Source organism: Cibotium barometz, chromosome 56, assembly GCF_041138505.1.
Source record: "Cibotium barometz isolate CiBa-2024 chromosome 56, ASM4113850v1, whole genome shotgun sequence".
NCBI classification, from domain to species: domain Eukaryota; kingdom Viridiplantae; phylum Streptophyta; class Polypodiopsida; order Cyatheales; family Cibotiaceae; genus Cibotium; species Cibotium barometz.
Window position 1 is genome coordinate 9,187,945 of NC_141101.1, and position 19,605 is coordinate 9,207,549.

Below are 19,605 nucleotides of genomic sequence, written 5' to 3' on the forward strand. Positions count from 1 at the left end.
TACTTCTGCACAACCTGTATGTTACCAAATGTGACCAAAGTACATGTACATATATCCAAGTTCAACAATACATGTGCAAACATTGTCCACACTCCCAAAATACGTTGATGCACTGCAATAACCAAGTTTCAAGCAGAGACAGTTCTCAACCAGAACTTCTTAAAGAAACTGTCTGAAAATACCTTGCGGTGACTGAACGAAGATCAAAACATGCCCAAAAAAGTATGCGATAACTCGACACGTGAACTATATAGGTGTAGTCCAACTATAGAATCACTGGCAAAGATCCATCATGTCGGATACCAAATACACCAATGATGTAAATGTGAAACAATCACCCCAACACGTCATGAGTATCAACTCTGGTTGAGCTTGACATCTCAACATATGGATATGTTGATAAAGATAATTTGCACAAGATAAATGTAACTTGCATAAGAGAGAAAGGCCTAGTTTCGCCCAAAAAAAAAGTCAATACATTATCAAAACTTTTTATTTTCATTGAAAAGCACAATTCTTACATTTTTTCATACATCTATATATATCTCAATCATGGACACAATGACAATAATAAGAAAACTACACCGTGATCATGTGGCTTCACAACTATGTGTCTACTCATAGCACAAAAGCAAGATCATCCATCCTTGCATACATTTTTAGTACAATGTCCTCTGAATTGATATATATTTGTAAGACCTATTCCCAAAATTGCTTGCCAAGTTAAAGCCCCCTACAAAAAATAACTATATTTTGGTTACTTTTTTCTTTAAAGTCCTATAAAATAAATGAATGGGTTTGAGAAAGGATACTATTGAGAAATGAATTTACATCAAACTAAGTGGGCTGAAACTTTAAACTTGCCATTTACAGAGACAATGTCTCTTGATGTGTAAAGTGTTGTAGAGACCATAAGAATGGGAGGGTTTACAAATCATTAGGAGATAAGAGTCTAAGAAAGTAGTATGAGTAAGGAGATTCTACATGAACACACCTTTAGCCCATTGCCCATGCACAACACCTACAATATACACAATGACTTTACATTTTAATAGACGCATCTAGGAGGAATAGAAACCCGCCTCAAACACCTTCACTAAGCCTCATCGTCAATATCCATCTAGACATTTTTATGGATTGAGAGACCATGACAAGCATTAACTTGGCCCATGGTATGACCCACCACCTCGAGGTTGACCATGACAAGCATTAACTTAACCCATGGTATAACCCATCACGTCAATCCTCCTTAGCTTTGAAAAGAACCTTTCATGGCCTATTCTTTGACCACACCAATCATTAATCCAAACAACCTTTATCCCACTTGCTCAATATCACCAAAATCAACCAAGCAAAAGAACTCACCCAACAATCTTGTTAAAGCTATAAGCAAAGTCCATTGCTATATCCATCAACATCTCATAACAATGACTCCCCAAAAAAAAAGGAATGTCAAAGTAATGTCAAGGAAAGCAATAAAGAGAGTCGAAGAGAAAGTAATTATTGGAAAAATCTTCAAGTTGAAATAGTTGCCTATGCACGTTACTTATATTTCACTATGAGCACCATACTTTTTTTAACATCACATGTCACGACGCACACAAACACATGCACCTACAACACCAACCTTCCAAGCACTTTTCTAGATATCGCATGTGTAAGCCTAACCTATGGTATGACCCATCACTTGGATAACCATCAACCTTGCAAGTACCTCCAAACTACTTCTCTATGCATTCAACCTCTACTTCAACTTCAATTCTATAAGCCCACACCTCCCCTTGACTAACATGTCTACAACAAATCCACTAAGTATAAAGCTAAGAAGTCTTGGATAAATATCCTATCGTGCCAAAAAAGTCCAAACCACCATCTATCCATGTATAAATCATTCATGGTGATCCCAAAGCTAATTCTACCAATCAAAAGATACAAATCGCTTCCATCAACACCCTACTTTTAGAAAAGCCAAGCCACTTTTACAACACAATAAGACCTCGCATGACGAACTTCTACATCACATAAACCTCTCATGCCACTACCTAACAATTATCACTAGCATATTGTTCCTCCAACTACAAATAGATCCCAAATCTATCATTTAACCTTACTTCACAACATATCTTGAATTGTCCACCTCTCTAACCTAACGATCACTTCATCACCGAGTTGGACTATGCAAAAAGTTAGATATATTAACCACTATACGTTGACATGATTTCACCCTTCGAACCTACTATAAAATGTATTAACATGTTCGTCACTCGATCAAGCTTATTCCATTATTATGAGATGACACAAAAATAGATGCTTTTGTGAGAAAAAAGCACCTAGAAGTTGCACGTACAATTACGAGGTGGTTCACATCTATACGGAGTGGGTGGGAGCCTATGTTGCCCTATTCATTCTATGACGACCAATCGGTTAACAATCGACAACTAAGCTACTGAAGAGAGATGCAAGGATACCACAAAACCAAAATCCATATTTCACTCTATCCAAGCAAAGAGAGCTCTTCCTTCACCCTTCTAACAAAGCAACATTCCAATGTAACACAAAAAAAAAGTGACACACAAAGCTATAACACATTCACATCAAGAAGTTCTATTCTGACACAATAATAAGATCCTGACACAATAATAAGATCCAACTACTCAACAAAACTAAAAGAAGCTCTTGATTTTAAGACTCAAAAACAATTAAAAACAACAGTTTGTTGCTTACAACTCCCACCCTTCACAATGAGCTCTTGGTTTTAACATTTGAAAACAATTAAAAACAACAGTTCATTGCTTACAACTTTCACCCTTCACAATCTAAAGACCCTAGAACCATTAACACATGCAAGGCCTTGCACACCTTGATACCATTGCCTAAAGAGCTTCGTTCTCATGCTCCATTACCGGCGCTAGTATGGCCTGCTTACCTTTCTTGTTAAAAAACATTGATATAGTAGAAAAATAGGTTCTCTGCCTCTCCTGTGCGCAGAAGGTCCATTGTGAACTCAGTCTATCAGAAGTAAAAATCAGGGCCTTGCATGTGGAGTTGAATAAAACGATTAAGGCGATTACACTTAAAATACCAGGTTAATATGGGAGCAGACATTGACGTTCTGTTTAGAGACACTAACGTTCTGTACAACCACATAAATTTAGCATTTGAGCTATTAATCTTAACAAAGATGCTCAGTAATTAATGACAAACCAAAGAGACATTCGATTTCCAAGTGTTCTAGGGCCAGTAGCACTACCCATGGCAACCATAATTAGGTATAACTGTGTTCTATTATGCTTAAGAAGGCCTTTCCTCGCCTTTAATCACTATAGCCACAGCTGAGCTTCAGACTGTGACCTAGTGCTTCAGAAGCCTCTTACCGTATTCCGTATACACTGCACCACACTTTGTATGTCAATGCTGAATGTGCCCATTCTTTGTAAGGGAACATGCACCAAAGACATGTATGATTATATGCTTGCTCAACCCACTATACAAAGAAACTCTAGGAAACGCCATCTACTTGTATGCAATGCCTGCTTCTCAGGATATACCAGAAACCCTGGGAAGCATTCAACACACATGAAATGCCAGCTCCCCGCAATCAACCGTAAACAAGGAAGCACCATTAGCATAGCTACATTGCCTGCTCTTCACAACTGACCAAAGCCACCATCAGCATGCATACACTGCAGGCTCTCAGCACCACAAACCCTCCAAAGGGCCAGCCAGCATGCATGCCCACAATCCACCAGAAGCCCTAGATAACCCCATCAACATACAGTGCCTGCTGCTTACAACCCACCAGAACAGCGCACAGCTAATGCCCTGCGCCCCTCTGGTTTCCTTTGGGTATTAGGTTCTCCATCAAGGGCACAAATGGATCTTAGGGTTTTCTCGATCTGATAGCCCCCACCGAGTGCTACCTCCCTCTCCAAATGCGAGCAGTAGCTCTCGAAGACACTCACTGTGACATGCAGACGGAAATTGAGCAGAAATAGGAAGTCTCGCTCAAGCTTGTTCATTTCCTGTGTAGTTATGCCACCAATTTGGGCATAATAGGCATTGTCGTAGTACCTGAGCCATGGCAGGAGAAGATGAGTTAGTCCCGATATTGAAAGAGTACTCCAAGAGGCATAGTAAGTCCCAGCAATGAAAGAAAAAAAGGAAAGGAGGCACCATGACAACCCCTAGTATGTAATAACCCCAGCCTGTGAACCCCAGCCTGCATACCCTATTTTGCATATTCTGACCACTGATGCTTTCATTTGAACCTGAAAGGTGATTTCAAACCCTGACCTAAATGTCAGAGCCTGTCACCAAAGAAGCCCTAGTCTATGCAAACCCTAACTAGTGAGCTACTGGCATATAGCCCTAGTTTGCAGCAGAGAAACATCAACATGCAAAGCACAGTGCTGTGAAACCCTAGCTAAAAAATGTAGACTGTAAAATGCTGGCTGCAGATAATTTTATTGTCGGGCTGTGTGCTTCACATCCGTGCTTAGACGGCCTGTGAAAACCCCAGCCATGAAACAGGCTCTTGAGAGAACCTATTTAGCGAAGCCCTAAACCTAACCGTAAACTGTAGAGTCCTAGCTCTAAGTTTAGAACCTACGAAACCCTAATTTTCAGCCAAAATGCGAGCAGAGGAGGGAGACTTACATGTCATCGAGAAACTTGGCAGAGACGAGAACGCTCGCAATGAGGATACGGTGCACATTCAAGGAGGTCATGCGCAGCTCGGGCTGCTGTTGGATGAGGCGATCGATGTAAGCATAGGCCACCACGAAGCAAGAAGGGCTGCAGTTGGCATACTTGAAGATCCTCTCCAGATACTGCTCCACGCCAATAGTAGGGGCGCGTACGCCATAGAAGGCCGCCAGTTTCTTGGCACCGGGGCCAGGTGAGGGCGGCGACTGGCGCTCATTGCGGGCCACAACGCGCTCTAGCAAAGAGGAGAGGACGGAAATGACGGATGGACAGCGGCGATTCTCCGACGCAGGAGAAATGGCAAAGTCTGCCAGGGCCTCCGGTGAGTAGAGGTCGGATCGGATGCTGCAAGGGGAGGCTTCTTCGGGCATGGCGGAAAGGAACCCCATGACTACAGGTGTTGAGGGTCTGCACGAAGAGAGAGAGGGGGGGGGCGAGAGAGAAAGACTGCTTAAGGGAACTTGCCTGCACAGATAGATAGCGAGAGTGTCTACGGGAACGCTTAGCTAAGGGCGAGATAGGCGCGCTGAGGCTTGACTTCTGCGCACACGGACAGACAGAGACAGGCACGCCAGCAGAGAGGCTCAAAAAGCACACAGAGAAGCTCGGCTATGGCGACAATGCAGAGCGCAATGGTGAGAAGGGCAAGCAAAGGAATGACAAGAAACCAAATTAACAGAGAAATGCAGCTAAGGCGAACAGTCTGACTAGCAAGGCCGACCACAGCAGCGATGTCGAGCTCTCTAAACAGCTTCGCCGAATGAAAACAATAAATAGCAGCAGGAAAGGAATGACAAGAAACCAAGTTAACAGAGAAATGCAGCTAAGGCGAACAGTCTGACTAGCAAGGCCGACCACAGCAGCGATGTCGAGCTCTCTCGCCGAATGAAAACAATGAATAGCAGCAGGAAAGGCTATGGCGTCTGTGAACTCACACCAAACTTTAATGAGGTGCCAGACATCGGAGGAATCCTTTCCTTTATAAGCCAAAAGAGAATGCAAGAAGGCAACACGGGCGTTTGCGTACGTGGCTCTCACAATGGGCACACGGTCCTGCCCTTAAACACCTTGGCGCCAACTTTGGGTACTGCCGCCATTTTCGGGAGACTGTTAAGAGTTTAAAATTTTGTAAAAATAAGGACAATTCATTGCACCATGTTTTTTTTTAACCCAAAAAAAAAACCACCACCACCATCACCACCCCATGTTCGAAAAAAAAAACCCACCACCATTGCAACATGTGTGTGTTCAGAAAAAACAACCATGCAGTAGCTTAATTGGTAGAAGAGGTCGAGTGTTATCCTGGGTTTCGATCCTCGCTAACTACAATAGATGCGCACCCTTGTACAAGAGGAAGAGTGCTATCCCAGATGCCGTGGGTTAGCTCCTTGTTGCTGACTACAGTGGATGTGCACCCTTGTACAAGAGGACGAGTGTTCTCCCAAATGCCGTGGGTTCAATCCTCGCTGACTACAGTGGATGCACACCCTTGTACAAGAGGACAAGTGTTATCCTAGATGTCGTGGGTTCAATCCTCTCGCTGACTACGGTGGATGTGCACCCTTGTACAAATTGCCAGCAGTGATGGTGTGTGAGTTGTATACACATGGTTGTTTTTTCTAAACACACATGTTGTTTTTTTGTTTTTGAGGAAGGCTTGAAGTTAACATGAAATGGATATTTGCACTCGGCCATTTCATGTTAACTTCAAGCCTTCCTCAAAAAACAAAAAAACATGTGTATTCAGAAAAAACAACCGTGCAGTAGCTTAATTGGTAGAAGAGGTCGAGTGTTATCCTAGGTTCGATCCTTGCTGACTACAATGATGCGCAACCTTGTACGAGAGGACGAGTGCTATCCCATATGCCGTGCGTTCGCTCCTCACTAACTACAGTGGATGCGCACCCTTGTACAAAAGGACGAGTGTTATCCCAGATGTCGTGGATTCGATCCTCGTTGACTACGGTGGATGCACACCCTTGTACAAGAGGACGAGTGTTATCCCATGTGCCGTGGGTTCGATCCTCGCTATCTATGGTGGATGCCAACAGTGGTGGTGTGTGAGTTGTATACATAAGCCGGGTGTAAATATCCATTCCATTTTAACTTCAAGCCTTCCTCATAAAACAAACAAACAAACATGTTTTTTTTAAGGGAATTCAACAGGGCCGTGGTTCTAATGGGGCAAGCAATGCTCGCAAAAGATTTAATTCTTGCCTCCTAAGTTATAACCCGACAATGGTGCCCTCACCTTCCTATAACGAGGTGTCGGGTTCGAATCTACCCACTCCCTAGAGCGAGGGAAGTGATGGCATGTAATTTTAGTACCAATCTTCACAATACAACAAAAAAAGCTTTTACCCTGGCCACTGAGAAGAAGGACAAGGTTGCAGTGTAACCGAGTTCCCTTAATCAAAATCCTATGGCTGACCAGTTTTTTAACTAAAAGTTAAAATTTAATCATTTTTCTTCAAGACAAGGTCAAAGTTCATCCAATTTTTTGGAATTTCAACAAATGTAAAATACATTGAATGTCATTTTTTTTCAAGCAATGGGCAAGAGTAAGATGAATGTTAGAAAGAAAACAAAAGGCATTAAATTGGTTTTTCAAGTCAATAAGAACTCATCAATGTCTTTGGCATAATTATATTGAATTAGTTTGTGAGGCTTTAATCTTGGGCAAGAGTAAAGTGAATGTTAGCAAGAAAACAAAAGGCATTAAATTAGTTTTTCATATCAACAAGAACTCATCAATGTCTTTGGCATAATTATATTGAATTAGTTTGTGAGGCTTTAATCTTTGCAATGGGCAAGATTACGTTAGCAAGAAACAAAAGGCATTAAATTGGCTTTTCATGTCAACAAAACTCATCAATGTCTTTGGCATAATTATATTGAATTAGTTTGTGAGGCTTTAATCTTAGGGACGACTTGCAATGGGCAAGAGTACGGTGAATGTTGGCAGGAACGCAAAGGCATTGAATTGGTTTTTCATGTCAACAAGAACTTGTCAATGTCTTTGGCAAAATTATATTGAATTAGTTTGTGAGGCTTTAATCTTAGGGACGACTTGCAATGGGAAGAGTACAGTGAATGTCAGCAGGAAAACAAAAGGCATTAAATTGGTTTTTCATGTTAACAAGAATTCATCAATGTCTTTGGAAGAATTATATTGAATTAGTTTGTGAGGCTTTAATCTCAGGGACAACATGCATTGCTTAATTTACTTGCCTTTTGCATTTAAAGCTCAATTTCATCATTGTATACACGAGAGAAAATCCGCGTTCATTGGTTAGTAACCCTTTAACATTCTAAGCCATTTTATTTTTGGCCACACTTGCACTACTTGCAGGCACATTAAATTATCTACAAATTCTTCTAAGTCCACAAGGCACTGCTCTAAACCAAAGCTTTTTAAAAGATACACAGTTTTGGAGCTTTTTTATGGTAGTGGGCCAATGAAATCCTCCTTTCTAATGCACAAGTGTGGGCTGTAGTGGAGATTTTGGCCCAACCAACTCTCCACCAATCCCACTAACACTGCATTTGTTGTGTGGGACAATGATCTTATATATAGACATTCTTATTTCTCCTTTGCATAAACTCTTTTGGAATTGCCTAACATTTTGAAGTGTCATGACTTTTTGCTATGCAAATGTGTTAAATTACAAAGTCATAATGCCTAGAGTCAAGAAGCCATATATTTGGGCATTGTTACTTTCTTATCAGCTAAGTAAATGTGTTGAAGTCCACTACATTTTGCTAGGCAAATGTGCTAAAATAGTGAGGTGTAAAAGGAGCCATGATCTAAACATTGGTATCTTCTCATGTATAAAGATATGATCGAAACATTGGTATCTTCTCATTGATATGATCTGCATGGATTTTTCGCTTAAATAATAGAGGCTAAAGGAGCCATATTCTTGACATTAAGTAATAGAGGCTAAAGAAGTCATATTTTTTAGATTATTGTCTTATCATTTACATAGATCTTTCAGTGAAATATCCAACATACTGAAGTGCCCTTTCCATGTGCAATGAAATTTCTCAAACTATTCATTGATTCTCACAATTGTGGAATGGCATGGTAATAGGTAAACCAAACTTAATCCCCCTTAGGGCATCTATACAAACACAATTTTGGGTGCAAGAACAATTTTTGGGACTAAGTAATAACTATTTCACCATAAGAAGACTTCCTTTTCAGATGCCATCTCAATAAAAAAAGACTACCATAACTCCACATCTAAACCATATAATGTGTAAGCACTAAAAGGGGGTGCATTTATTCATGGGGGAAATAGGTTTTTTGTGTGGGGATTAATTAAAAACTATTTCACCATAAGAAGACCTCATTTTCAAATGTCATCTCAATAAAACAAGACTACCATGACTCCACGTTTAAACCATAGAATGTGTAAGTTTTAAAAGGGGGTGCATTGGTTCACAAGGAAATAGGTTTTTTTGTATGGGGTTTTGGACATTGCTTTTCATAGTTCATAGTTTCTTCCTATAGAACTCTTCAATATGCACGAACCAACACTGGGGAATGTCCACCCCTCTAAACAGACCTAGTACTTTATGGAACTTGCAAGCATAGAATCATTAGTGAGGTGTCGTAAGCATGGTGAAGGAAGTAAATTAATGCTTAAGTCTACTCTAGGATTTGTTCACGGGGAAGGTCCACCCCTCTGAATAGACCTAGTACTTTATGGAAGTTGCAAGCATAGAATCATTAGTGAATATAGCATTCATAGGGTGTTGTAAGCATAGAATCATTAGTGAATATAGCACTCATAGGGTGTTGTAAGCATGGTGAAGGAAGTAAATTGATGCTTAAGTCTACTCTAGGATCACAAAAAATAAGGTAAAGTTTTCTCAAGCCTCTACACCTAACAAGCGCTAGGTTTAAATTTTGCAAGAGACCCATCTTTAGAAATTTATTGTGATTTCTAACAAGTTCTCATGCCATATTTTGAAAAGGTGCCATCAAGACCTCCGTCCGATGTCAGTGGGGCAATATGTGGCCACTTTAAGAGAATAATCAAACAATCGCATGAGGTTTTCTTTATATGCATTCCAGAAAGAGATTATAGGGCAATTGCCAATCAAAGTTGGATTATGCATGGAGATAGAAATGTTAGGATCCTACCTCAAATCAAAATTGCCAACGTCGACCAATGTTATAATTAGTATGTAAACACAAAACCTAGAGACACCATGACACCATACCATGGAGCTGCGAAATTGAATCTTGTTTAAAAGTGTGTAATTAGGGGATTGGCCTTCTATTTTACCACGCTACAATAAAATTCTTCCATTATTGCAAGCAATGGCCGAGGGAAAGAAGCTACCCACCTGCTGCAAACTGTTCCACGAGCTTTAGCAATGCTCAATTTTTATAAGATGAGTGAGACAGCACATATGTGGCATGTAGACCCCATCTCATAAAACAAACATCAACCCTTTCACAACAATTACCTTAAAATACTAATGCTACTCTCCCCAGCGGGACGTCATTTTAAACACTCCGGAAGTGGAAAGCTACTTAAAGATTTTGTTTTCTCTCTCTACTTTCTGTCTCTATTAAGTAAAGCATGAACTCTTAGTGGTGTGGTCTCCTAATGAGTTATTTAAATTTTCTACACAGCCAAGCAAGAACAAGTACAACCCATCATTTGGAGAGGGAATCAATCTCCACAGATGTTGGTGGTCTTGAGCTCAATATATGAGAGACAAGGAGAGTGTATGCCATAACCAGAACTCCCGTGGTATTTTCATGCACTGTCTTATATTATTACAACAAAGTCATTACATTTGCACTTCAAAGTGTGGTGTCTAAATCTCACCATTTTACAACAACACAACAATGGCAGAGTTTGCCCTATTATCATCATCATCCTCTTTCCCCTTACTCGTCACCTTATTTCCCTTCCTTTTAATCCCCACACCACATTTTACATTCTTCTTGCGGACTTCCCCTCTTCATTATCAATTACTCACTTTCCTTGCTTGAATCCCTTTCATTGGTGGTTACAGTCACATCCCTTACTCATTGTTTTACAAACACACCATGCACTTGTACAATTCTACCTCCATTGTTAAGTAAAATTTTATTGTAGAAGATCATGATTTATGACAGGATTGATCAAAATATCCTCTAAAGATATTAGAGAATAGAGCCATATATTTGTATACTAATCATCATACATCATTAGACATATAAATGAACAAATGGAACATGAAAATGTTAAGGTTTCATACTAGATCATTGTATTAATGTCTACAATTTGACCATGATATTGCATTCCATGAAAATATTATTTCTTTTTTGATATATTAATGATGTGAAGGAATTATGTAACATGCCAAACTTATTGACTTGAATTGAATGCAGTTCAAGAAGTTTTAGCTGTGAATCATTTGAAAATACTAGACCCATTCAAATGTTTGAGTACTTCATTAGACACACTAAATGATTCTTCAAATTTTAATATATGGTGAATAAAATGTCCAAATGTAGTTTGGCCATCTGCATTATTGTAGAGGAGACATGTCTTGGAAAGACCAAAATAGTCTCATAGGACATAAGCTTACCTTTATACAATTGCACAATAATTTTATTCACACATAGTAGACGTTGGAAAAATCCAAGTATAGAAATTGAGTTTTTTTAAACATACATCCACTTTTCACTAATGTTTAATAGAGCTATGCAAACCTCAAAACGAAGTGTAATTGTGAAAATTGTCATTCTTCAATTCTTTTGCTACATACTTTGACCATTTCATGTCAAAATATGACATGTATGTGATATGGAATAAAGTAGCATAGTTTTTTATAGATTGCCTATTCATAACCTTTTTTGTAAGAACAATCTTCCTCCTACCCCCACCCATTCAATGTTTTTAGGAATTTTGTTTTAGAAAAAGTTTACCAATAAGTAATGCTTCATATTAAGTTACATGGGCATACAAGGTGTAACATAAATGATGAGGCTTCAAAAATGAAAACTTTGACCCTACATTGTGTAAAAACATAGACATAGTGAGATGAGGACCTTGTCTCGTGTCATAAACAATACACTTCTTTTGATAGTTATAAGGATGCCAATAGTAAAGGCATTGAATGCCTCTTAAAGAGAAGACTTCATAAACCATCAACAAAAAGGAGTTCTTTATTGTTTTAGAAGTACAATTCTAATAATTATGGCTGGCATAATGTTATAGTAAATGTGCTAGAGTTTCTCCTTGAGGAGCAAAAAAGTAACATGACAATCTACTTAAAAGTATACCTTTATCATATGCAAATGTCTTAAGTTAAAAGGCTAGTTCATTAACATTATAATATAGAGCCAAACACATTGTTAAAAACAAGATGGATCTTTACATGCAATAAAAACTCTACCTCCAAGGAAGCAAATCCTTTCTTATACTTTTCTACTTTCACAGAATGTAAAAGGTGGTTATAATTATATATATATTTTTAAATTCATTCTCGTAATCTTGCAGACATGACATATTATTTATTTGGGTCCTTCACGAAAGGTGTGAATTCACAATATTGTAGGTTTTGTACTCATCTAAAATTTTTATCATGCACACATTGCAACTTTATAATTTTTTCTTACGAATGTTTTTCCACTTTTCTTGAGATGCTTTACTTGAATTTTTTGCCTCTTATAATCCCAATTAGATGCATTTTAACCTTTTAAATACACACAATTATTTAAAATACAAATAATTATCTTTGGAGCTAGAGACATGTAGATCCCAACATCTATAACACATGGTTACAAGTGATACACATTTGTAAAGAAGCCATTTTTTAGATATTAAAAATGGTTACAAGTGATACACATTTGTAAAGAAAGCCCTTTTTAAGATATCAAAAAATTAAGGGGAGGGGGAGGGGGATCTAAGAATTAGGGGGAACCTAAGAAACTAAGAATCGCTTAAATTCTCTATAGAGGACAATCTTACCCCAACAAAAAGGGCTGAGAAGGAAAAAGGCCAAGTTTAGAAGCCTAGAAAGAGCCATGAAATTAACATAGTTTCAAATGAACCCCTGCATTTTGAAATTAAGGAGGACAAGGAGAGTAGTTGTTTGGTCACAAAATGTACACATTTTATGATCTCTCCCTTAACAAAATGTGCAAATTGTGTGGTTCTTTCCCTTAACAAAATGTGCACATTTTGTTAAGGGGGAGAACCATGATTCTCACTTCCTTCTCACACAAGATAATAAAATTATGAAGTTTTCTCCATTGCAATTCAAGGGACAACTCAATCGTCATTTAATGGCAAGTTATTCTTCTATAGATTTAATAATAGTAGTGTAATTGTTGTCATCTTTGGTAAATGCATAGGCCTACACTTTCTCAAAGTAATCACAAATGACAACACTAAGAAGGTCATTTTATTAATTACAAGTCCCCTAGCATAGGAATGTAGTTTCTCAAGCCAATTATAACAATACGTCCAATTTTGTGTGCTCATATTGATTGTAATGCCTTCTAGTTGTAGGATGTTTAACTAATATGCTTTGACTTTCTATGTACATTCTTTATTATGAATTATAAATTGTTTTGTTTGCATGCACTCTTGTAATGATGCAAAATGACATATTTGGGTCCTTCTTAGAAAGTGTTAGTTCACATACTCCCAAAGGATGTACTACTAAGTCCTTACTTGTGGCATGCATGTAGCTGGGATATCATATCTCTTGGGAACACTCATCTTTTGTTTGGGAGGAGGAGAGGTGGGATCAAATTTTTAACCTTCTTAATACTGATTGGAATTAGGATAGGAGTGACAGTTGTAAAAAGAAGACCTTTGTATATGGATGTGCTCAACTTATAAATATAAATATAATTATGTCCCCAAAAAAAGTGTTAGTTCACAATTTTATAGCTTGTGTGCTCATCTCCAAAAGTTTTGTTGATGCTTTTACGGTGATAGCTTTAATTTTTTAAATCTTACGATTTGGTTTTCCATGTTTCAAGATGCCTTACTTACATGTTTCACTTTATACAATCACAACCTTCTAAGTTTATGGATATTTGGTTTTCAGCTATATGTATTCCAAACCTTTAAACATACTCAATTATTTAAAATACAAATAGTTTGCATTCGAGGTAGAGACATGATTACGAGTGACACACATTTGTAAAGAAGCGTTTTTCACAATATGTTAAAAATATTTTAAAAAATTAGGGGGAGGGGATCTAGGGTCATGTAGATTCTCTATATAGTTCAATGCCACCCCAACCAAAAGGAAAAAGGCCAAGTTTTTAGAAGGGTAGAAAGAGCGACAAAGTTGCCACAATTACAAACGAACACTTGCTATTGAGGTTTAGGAGGACAAGGAGAGAGAGAGAGTAATTAGTTGTTAGGTCACAAGTATGCGCATTTTATTAAGGGACCTTGAATCTAACTTCTCACATAAATTAATTAGCAAAACATATAAAAGAGGGAATAAGTTTTCTCCGTACAACACAAGGGACAAGTTGTCATTCATTTGTACATTCACTTGTAAAATGTTGAGTTAATGATACATCTTTAGTAGATGCTCTTGCCAATAAACATATCCAATTTTTGTTTACTATAATGGCATCTAGTTCAAGGGATGTTTAACTAGTATTCTTGACTTTACTTGCATAACCAAAAGTTTATGGTTTCCAATTGGGTGATAAAAAAAAGAAGTAACCGATAGGTGGCTAAGCAATTTTTGGTAGGATAGAGGGAGCTTCAAAATTGCTCCATCACTTAGCATCATGAGAAGTTTTTGTGATGTTATCATGTCATATTTGCACACCAAACCATGTTAAAATGAAGATTTGCTTTCTTTGTTTGGATAATGAAATATGAGACTCCTCCATATTTTTTAAGACATTTTAAAACACACTAAGTAGAGTTACACACGTAATGTCTACCTAGCCTTCTTTTTAAATATGTTATGAGCAACCACCTTTTTAAATGCTGACTAGGATTCTAACTCATCCCAAAAAATATTGATACAACCACCATTGTGAGATATGTGCTAGGCGTAGTGGCAACTCGAATTCTTGTAGCTTATGAAAAATCTTTAGTAGTGCTTCATGAATTTTCTTCTAAACTTCATGATGTGTTCCAATAAGCACATGGTGGGATGGGGCTATTATGTCTCTTATATGTGTGTAAGGGACTTGCTTTCTCTTAGATGCTTATCTTAGGCATTGCAAGCAGTAACACCTAGCCTACAACATTGATGGGCGCATATATGTGTATGCAACCTAAGGCTAGAACCAAGGGGGAACATGGTCTTTTAAAATCTTGGCTAGTTGGAATCTCCTTAACGAGACAAAACCATAGAGCCCAATGTCTCCTTGTAGGTAAATGTAGGTCTCTTTATTGCTTTATGTACATATCCGAGCCAAAAAAGACTGATGTAAGGTGATTAGAAATTTGGTTTTCTATGAATCAATTGAAGACACACCATCAACTAAAAGTAAGTATCCTAGGGATAGGAATCGATTGAAGGCCCTCAATCAACTAAAAGTATTGTAGGGAATAGGAATTAATTGAAGGCACACCATCAATTGAAAGTAAGTACCCTAGGGATATGAATCAATTGAAGGCACACCATCAACTAAAAATAAGTATCTCAAGGATAGGAAGTGGGTGGGCTTCATATGGGCCATGAACCCCAGATGAGACAGCATTGAGAAAATGTGTAATCAATCTAGAAAGAAAACCTATGTGCTTTTAACAAGAAGTCATATCGAATCACTAAGGGTATCTACTCTCTTGTGCTATATAAAGGCATGAGCAGCATATTGGGTGTGAAGGGGAAAAGTAGATTTTGCCTCAAGCTCCCTCACAAAACCTTAGCCCACAATCTCCCCTAAGATTATGCACTACTAATTTTTTTTTCTCCCTTCTCATATTTTGGGCTTAAAAGGAAATAATATCGTCCCTCTATGCATCTTAAAGTGCTCCCTCATTTTGGTGTCCCTCATCGATATGTGGTGGTGTATACCTACATAAATTAACTCAGCTTGTGCACAAGAAAGGCCACAGTGTCTAACAAACTATTTTTCATAAACCTTATAGCAATCTTTCTCACTACTCTATAGTACCTATATGGTCCTAGACCCCTAACAACTAGAGTTGTGGGTGAAGAGGAGATGGTAGATTTTGAACATGCATTTTCTCCATACTTCTATGAAAATATGACTATTTCTTGAAATCTTTGAAGTTTTTTTTAAAAATAAAACTCTTATTAATATCGGTGGATACTTTTCTCAAATTATAAGTATTTTTATTTTATTTATTTCCTTCTCTTGGTAATCTTAGTTTACAAAAAAGTTGTGATGATTTTTACACACATATTCTTTTTTTATTAACCCATTGTTTGGTGGAGTGGGAGGAGGGGTGAGCTCGAATCGAATTCACGTTCCTGCAAGTAGAGCTCCAAGATGTAATGTTGGGATATTATCCCCACCCCAATGATACTGGTGGTTTGAGAAGGATTAAGATGTAATGCTGGGATGTTATCCCCACCCAATAATCTTGGTGGTTTGAGAATGATTTTTTTTTAAATTGTGGACAAAATTTTCCCAAACCCTTTGACAAAGGGGCTGTCAAGAAACTAATTGTCAAGTCATAGCAATGTAGCAATGAGGTGCCAAAAAGGGCTATTTCTTGTTTGGTGGGCTGCATATTTATAGGGTATAGGAAACTGCAGCACATGGAGATGGGGCAACAGAAAGTGGAGATCGCCCACTAATCTTTATGAAAATGAAAAGCCAAAAGATAAATTAAATAAATAAAAAAGGGGGGGGGGCAAGCGAGCTCTCAATTTTTAAGAAGTATCTTTCCTAAAGAAAAATAAAAATTAAAAAGGATGGGCCTACATTATTAAACTTTAGAACTTTAGGCTACCGACTTAAATAAAAAATGCATCAAAGTGGCCTTTGTCGACATTGTGGGGGGAATAGGGAAAAGGAGGTGCCGCCCACGAGCGCATCTTTTTGCTTTTGGGGCTGTGCACACGCCCCACGCCCCCTCCCCCGCCACATGTCATCACTCCATTTGTGACCCACATAATTCAGCCGTGTGCACATCGAGGACGAGTTCGTACTCCTCCCATGATCCATCATCCCATGCGTGTGCACCATACGTGTGGACAGTAACCCATATGCTCCCACGCCCAATCTTAATGGCCCCCTCCTAGCGGAAAGGCTAGGTACGCACACCCTTGGATTTTAGGGGGCTTTTCCCACGGCTTTCAACTTGTCCAAACGCATTTACTCAACATTGCATGCCATTTCGTATTCCCACAAAAGTTGTGGCCACGATTTCACATCCTATCTTTGTCCCACTTTTGGAACCACACTCGGAAGAAGCTCATAACCAAGTTCCATTCAATGCGTAAGGCCAAGTGAACTTGGGCTGCTGGTGGTGGACACTCTCTCTAGTATATGCCCTCGTGTTGCATTTTACCGACGTTAATATCTCTCTCTCTCTCTCTCTCTCTCTCTCTCTCTCTCTCTCGGACCATTTTCATGGTTGTGACTTTCACAAAATGGCTAGAGAGAGAGAGAGAGAGAGATCTTAAATGAAACAAGCAGTTTACTTCACTTTGTAGTTTAAAAGAAGCAATGGGATCACAAGTGGCTTGAGAGAGAGAGAGAGAGAGAGAGAGAGAGAGAGAGAGAGATTGTTCACGGACTCTCCTAGTGCATCACAAGTTAGGCTTTTTTTACAAGCTTTACTTTTCAACAAGTTACAAATTCATAGGCCATTCGGTAGAGGTACGGTAGAAAAAGGAGTGGTTTAGAAATAGACCCCACGTAAACTTTTCACCCCTTTCTTTCTAGCTTTACTTTTCATCTTTAGTTATAAATTCATGGGTCATTCAATCCTTGTGGTAGAGGCGAGCTAAACAAAAGGATCGATGTAGAAACAACAAAGGTAAAAAAATAAACTTTAACTATTTGACCATAAAAACATATGCCCAAAAAGAACTATCACAAAGTATGCAAGGTAGGCCAAAATACTTGTTACTTTGTGTGTGTATGTGCGTGTGTGTGTGTGTGTGTGTGTGTGTGTGTGTGTGAGAGAGAGAGAGAGAGAGAGAGAGAGAGAGAGAGAGAGAGAGAGAGAGAGAGAGAGAGAGTTATGTATAATTATGTGTTCATGCACAATGAATTTCCTCGTTCTCCACTATTTCTCATTGAATCAAATGTCTTGCATTCTTCGATGACCGCTAATGAAAGATATAATAGACTTCATATCTTGACATAGCAATTTAGAACCCTCTCAAGAAAACAAAATGTATCTTTACAAGGAGGGAAAAAAAAACAAGAAGTTACAACAGCATGAAAACTTACAAGTAGCAATATGGGCTTACCATAGGGATGAAAGTGGTGAGGGGTGTTTTTGTACCTGGTTGTGGCTATGAACATTGGCAAGCCACAAGGGGCCTATACTCATAGGCACAATGATATGATAAGGCATGGTGTGCGCTAGCACTTTACACGATTGGGGAAGGATTTACTGGGCATGCCAAGGGCATGTGGGGTATATAAAGTGGTCGTAGATGGAGGTGGCACCCCAATGAGATAGGTGAGGATGTAGGTGGCACATGGGCTGGTGGCACTAGGGTTAAAAGGGATCAAGCCATGTGGATAAGGTGGATAAGCTGGAGGGTAGGAAGGCAAGGATGCTGGGTGGTTATAGGGAAAGAGATGGGATGTGGATAAGGTGGCCACCGGTGGCCACCCTATGTCTAGATGGGGTGGAGAAGGTGCCACCTGCTAGATGGGCCAGATGAGTTGGAGGCCCTAGTGTATGGCATGATGGCATCAACACAGTGGCATTTTGGGCTATGCAAGGTGGGGAAGGCAAGTTGTAGGTGACAGCAGCAAGCAAGTTGTAGGCAAGTTATAGGTGACAGCAGCAAGCAAGCTGCTTAGAGAGAGGGTTGACACATCATAGGGGCATGTGAGCTTGTGCTCAAGACCCTATGTGATGGTGTGGAGAGGTTACGTAGGGAGCTTCAATGGTGAAAGGTTAACATGAAGGTGAGGAGTGGTATGAGTCAAAGGATGGGGAAGATGACATGGCATACGGGGTCATTAGTGCTAGAAGAGTAGAGCCAATGGTGGAGGATTGGGTTGGTTTTGGCGTTTTATGAGTTGATAAGGTTTAAATCGGAGGAAGCTTTGCCATGGTAGGGGTGACAAGGCACTTGTGGAGCTACCCCAACAAGTGTTAGCCATAGGCAATGTTTCATTACAAGGATGTTCTAATTTGACTATAGAACTTAAGTGATACTATGGCCAAGTCTTAATGAACGTAAAAAGTAGGAGCTATTTTTAGGCTATTTTACAAGGTCCTCCAAAAAATAATGGGCTATTTTACAAGGTCCTCCAAAAAAAATGGGCTATTTTACAATGAAAATTTGTGGTGAAAGAATTATAAATTCGCTCAAAATTCTATCATTAAATGGATAATGAAGACAAAATCTCCAAAATAATATATAATTTACGTAAGATAGAAATTTGAAAATTTTACCCAAGTTTTCTATACTTTTTTTATATACATTAGTGAAATGTATATAAAATTTTACCCAAGGTTCCTATACTTTTATATACATTAGTAAAATATATTTTCCAACCCATCTCTATTTATACCATGATAAAATGCTCTTATTTTTTACCATTCTCCTCTTTGGTAATAATAGCTCTTTAAATTGGCTAGCACTGATATAAGATAGTGACGCACCAAGTGAAGGGACATGTTTCACCTTGTATGATCCCAAGCCTTTATACTTCAATTTACCCTTGTGCTTGCAAGAGGTGTAAAGAAGCATAAGTTATCCTTCTTTTTAGTTATTCTGATGAAGATTCCTTTT

At 38.7% G+C, this 19,605-nt stretch overlaps 1 protein-coding gene across 1 annotated transcript; it reads right to left on the reverse strand.

Annotated features, from left to right (window-relative positions):
- Positions 1-3,019: 3,019 nt before the first annotated feature.
- Positions 3,020-5,661, reverse strand: LOC147606866 (cyclin-U4-1-like). Its single transcript, XM_086791096.1, has 2 exons — positions 4,657-5,661; positions 3,020-4,071 (listed from the first exon to the last, which is right to left on the reverse strand). Exons 1-2 carry the CDS (start codon positions 5,091-5,093, stop codon positions 3,789-3,791), a joined length of 720 nt encoding a protein of 239 aa, XP_086647222.1. The 5' UTR covers positions 5,094-5,661; the 3' UTR covers positions 3,020-3,788.
- Positions 5,662-19,605: the final 13,944 nt, after the last annotated feature.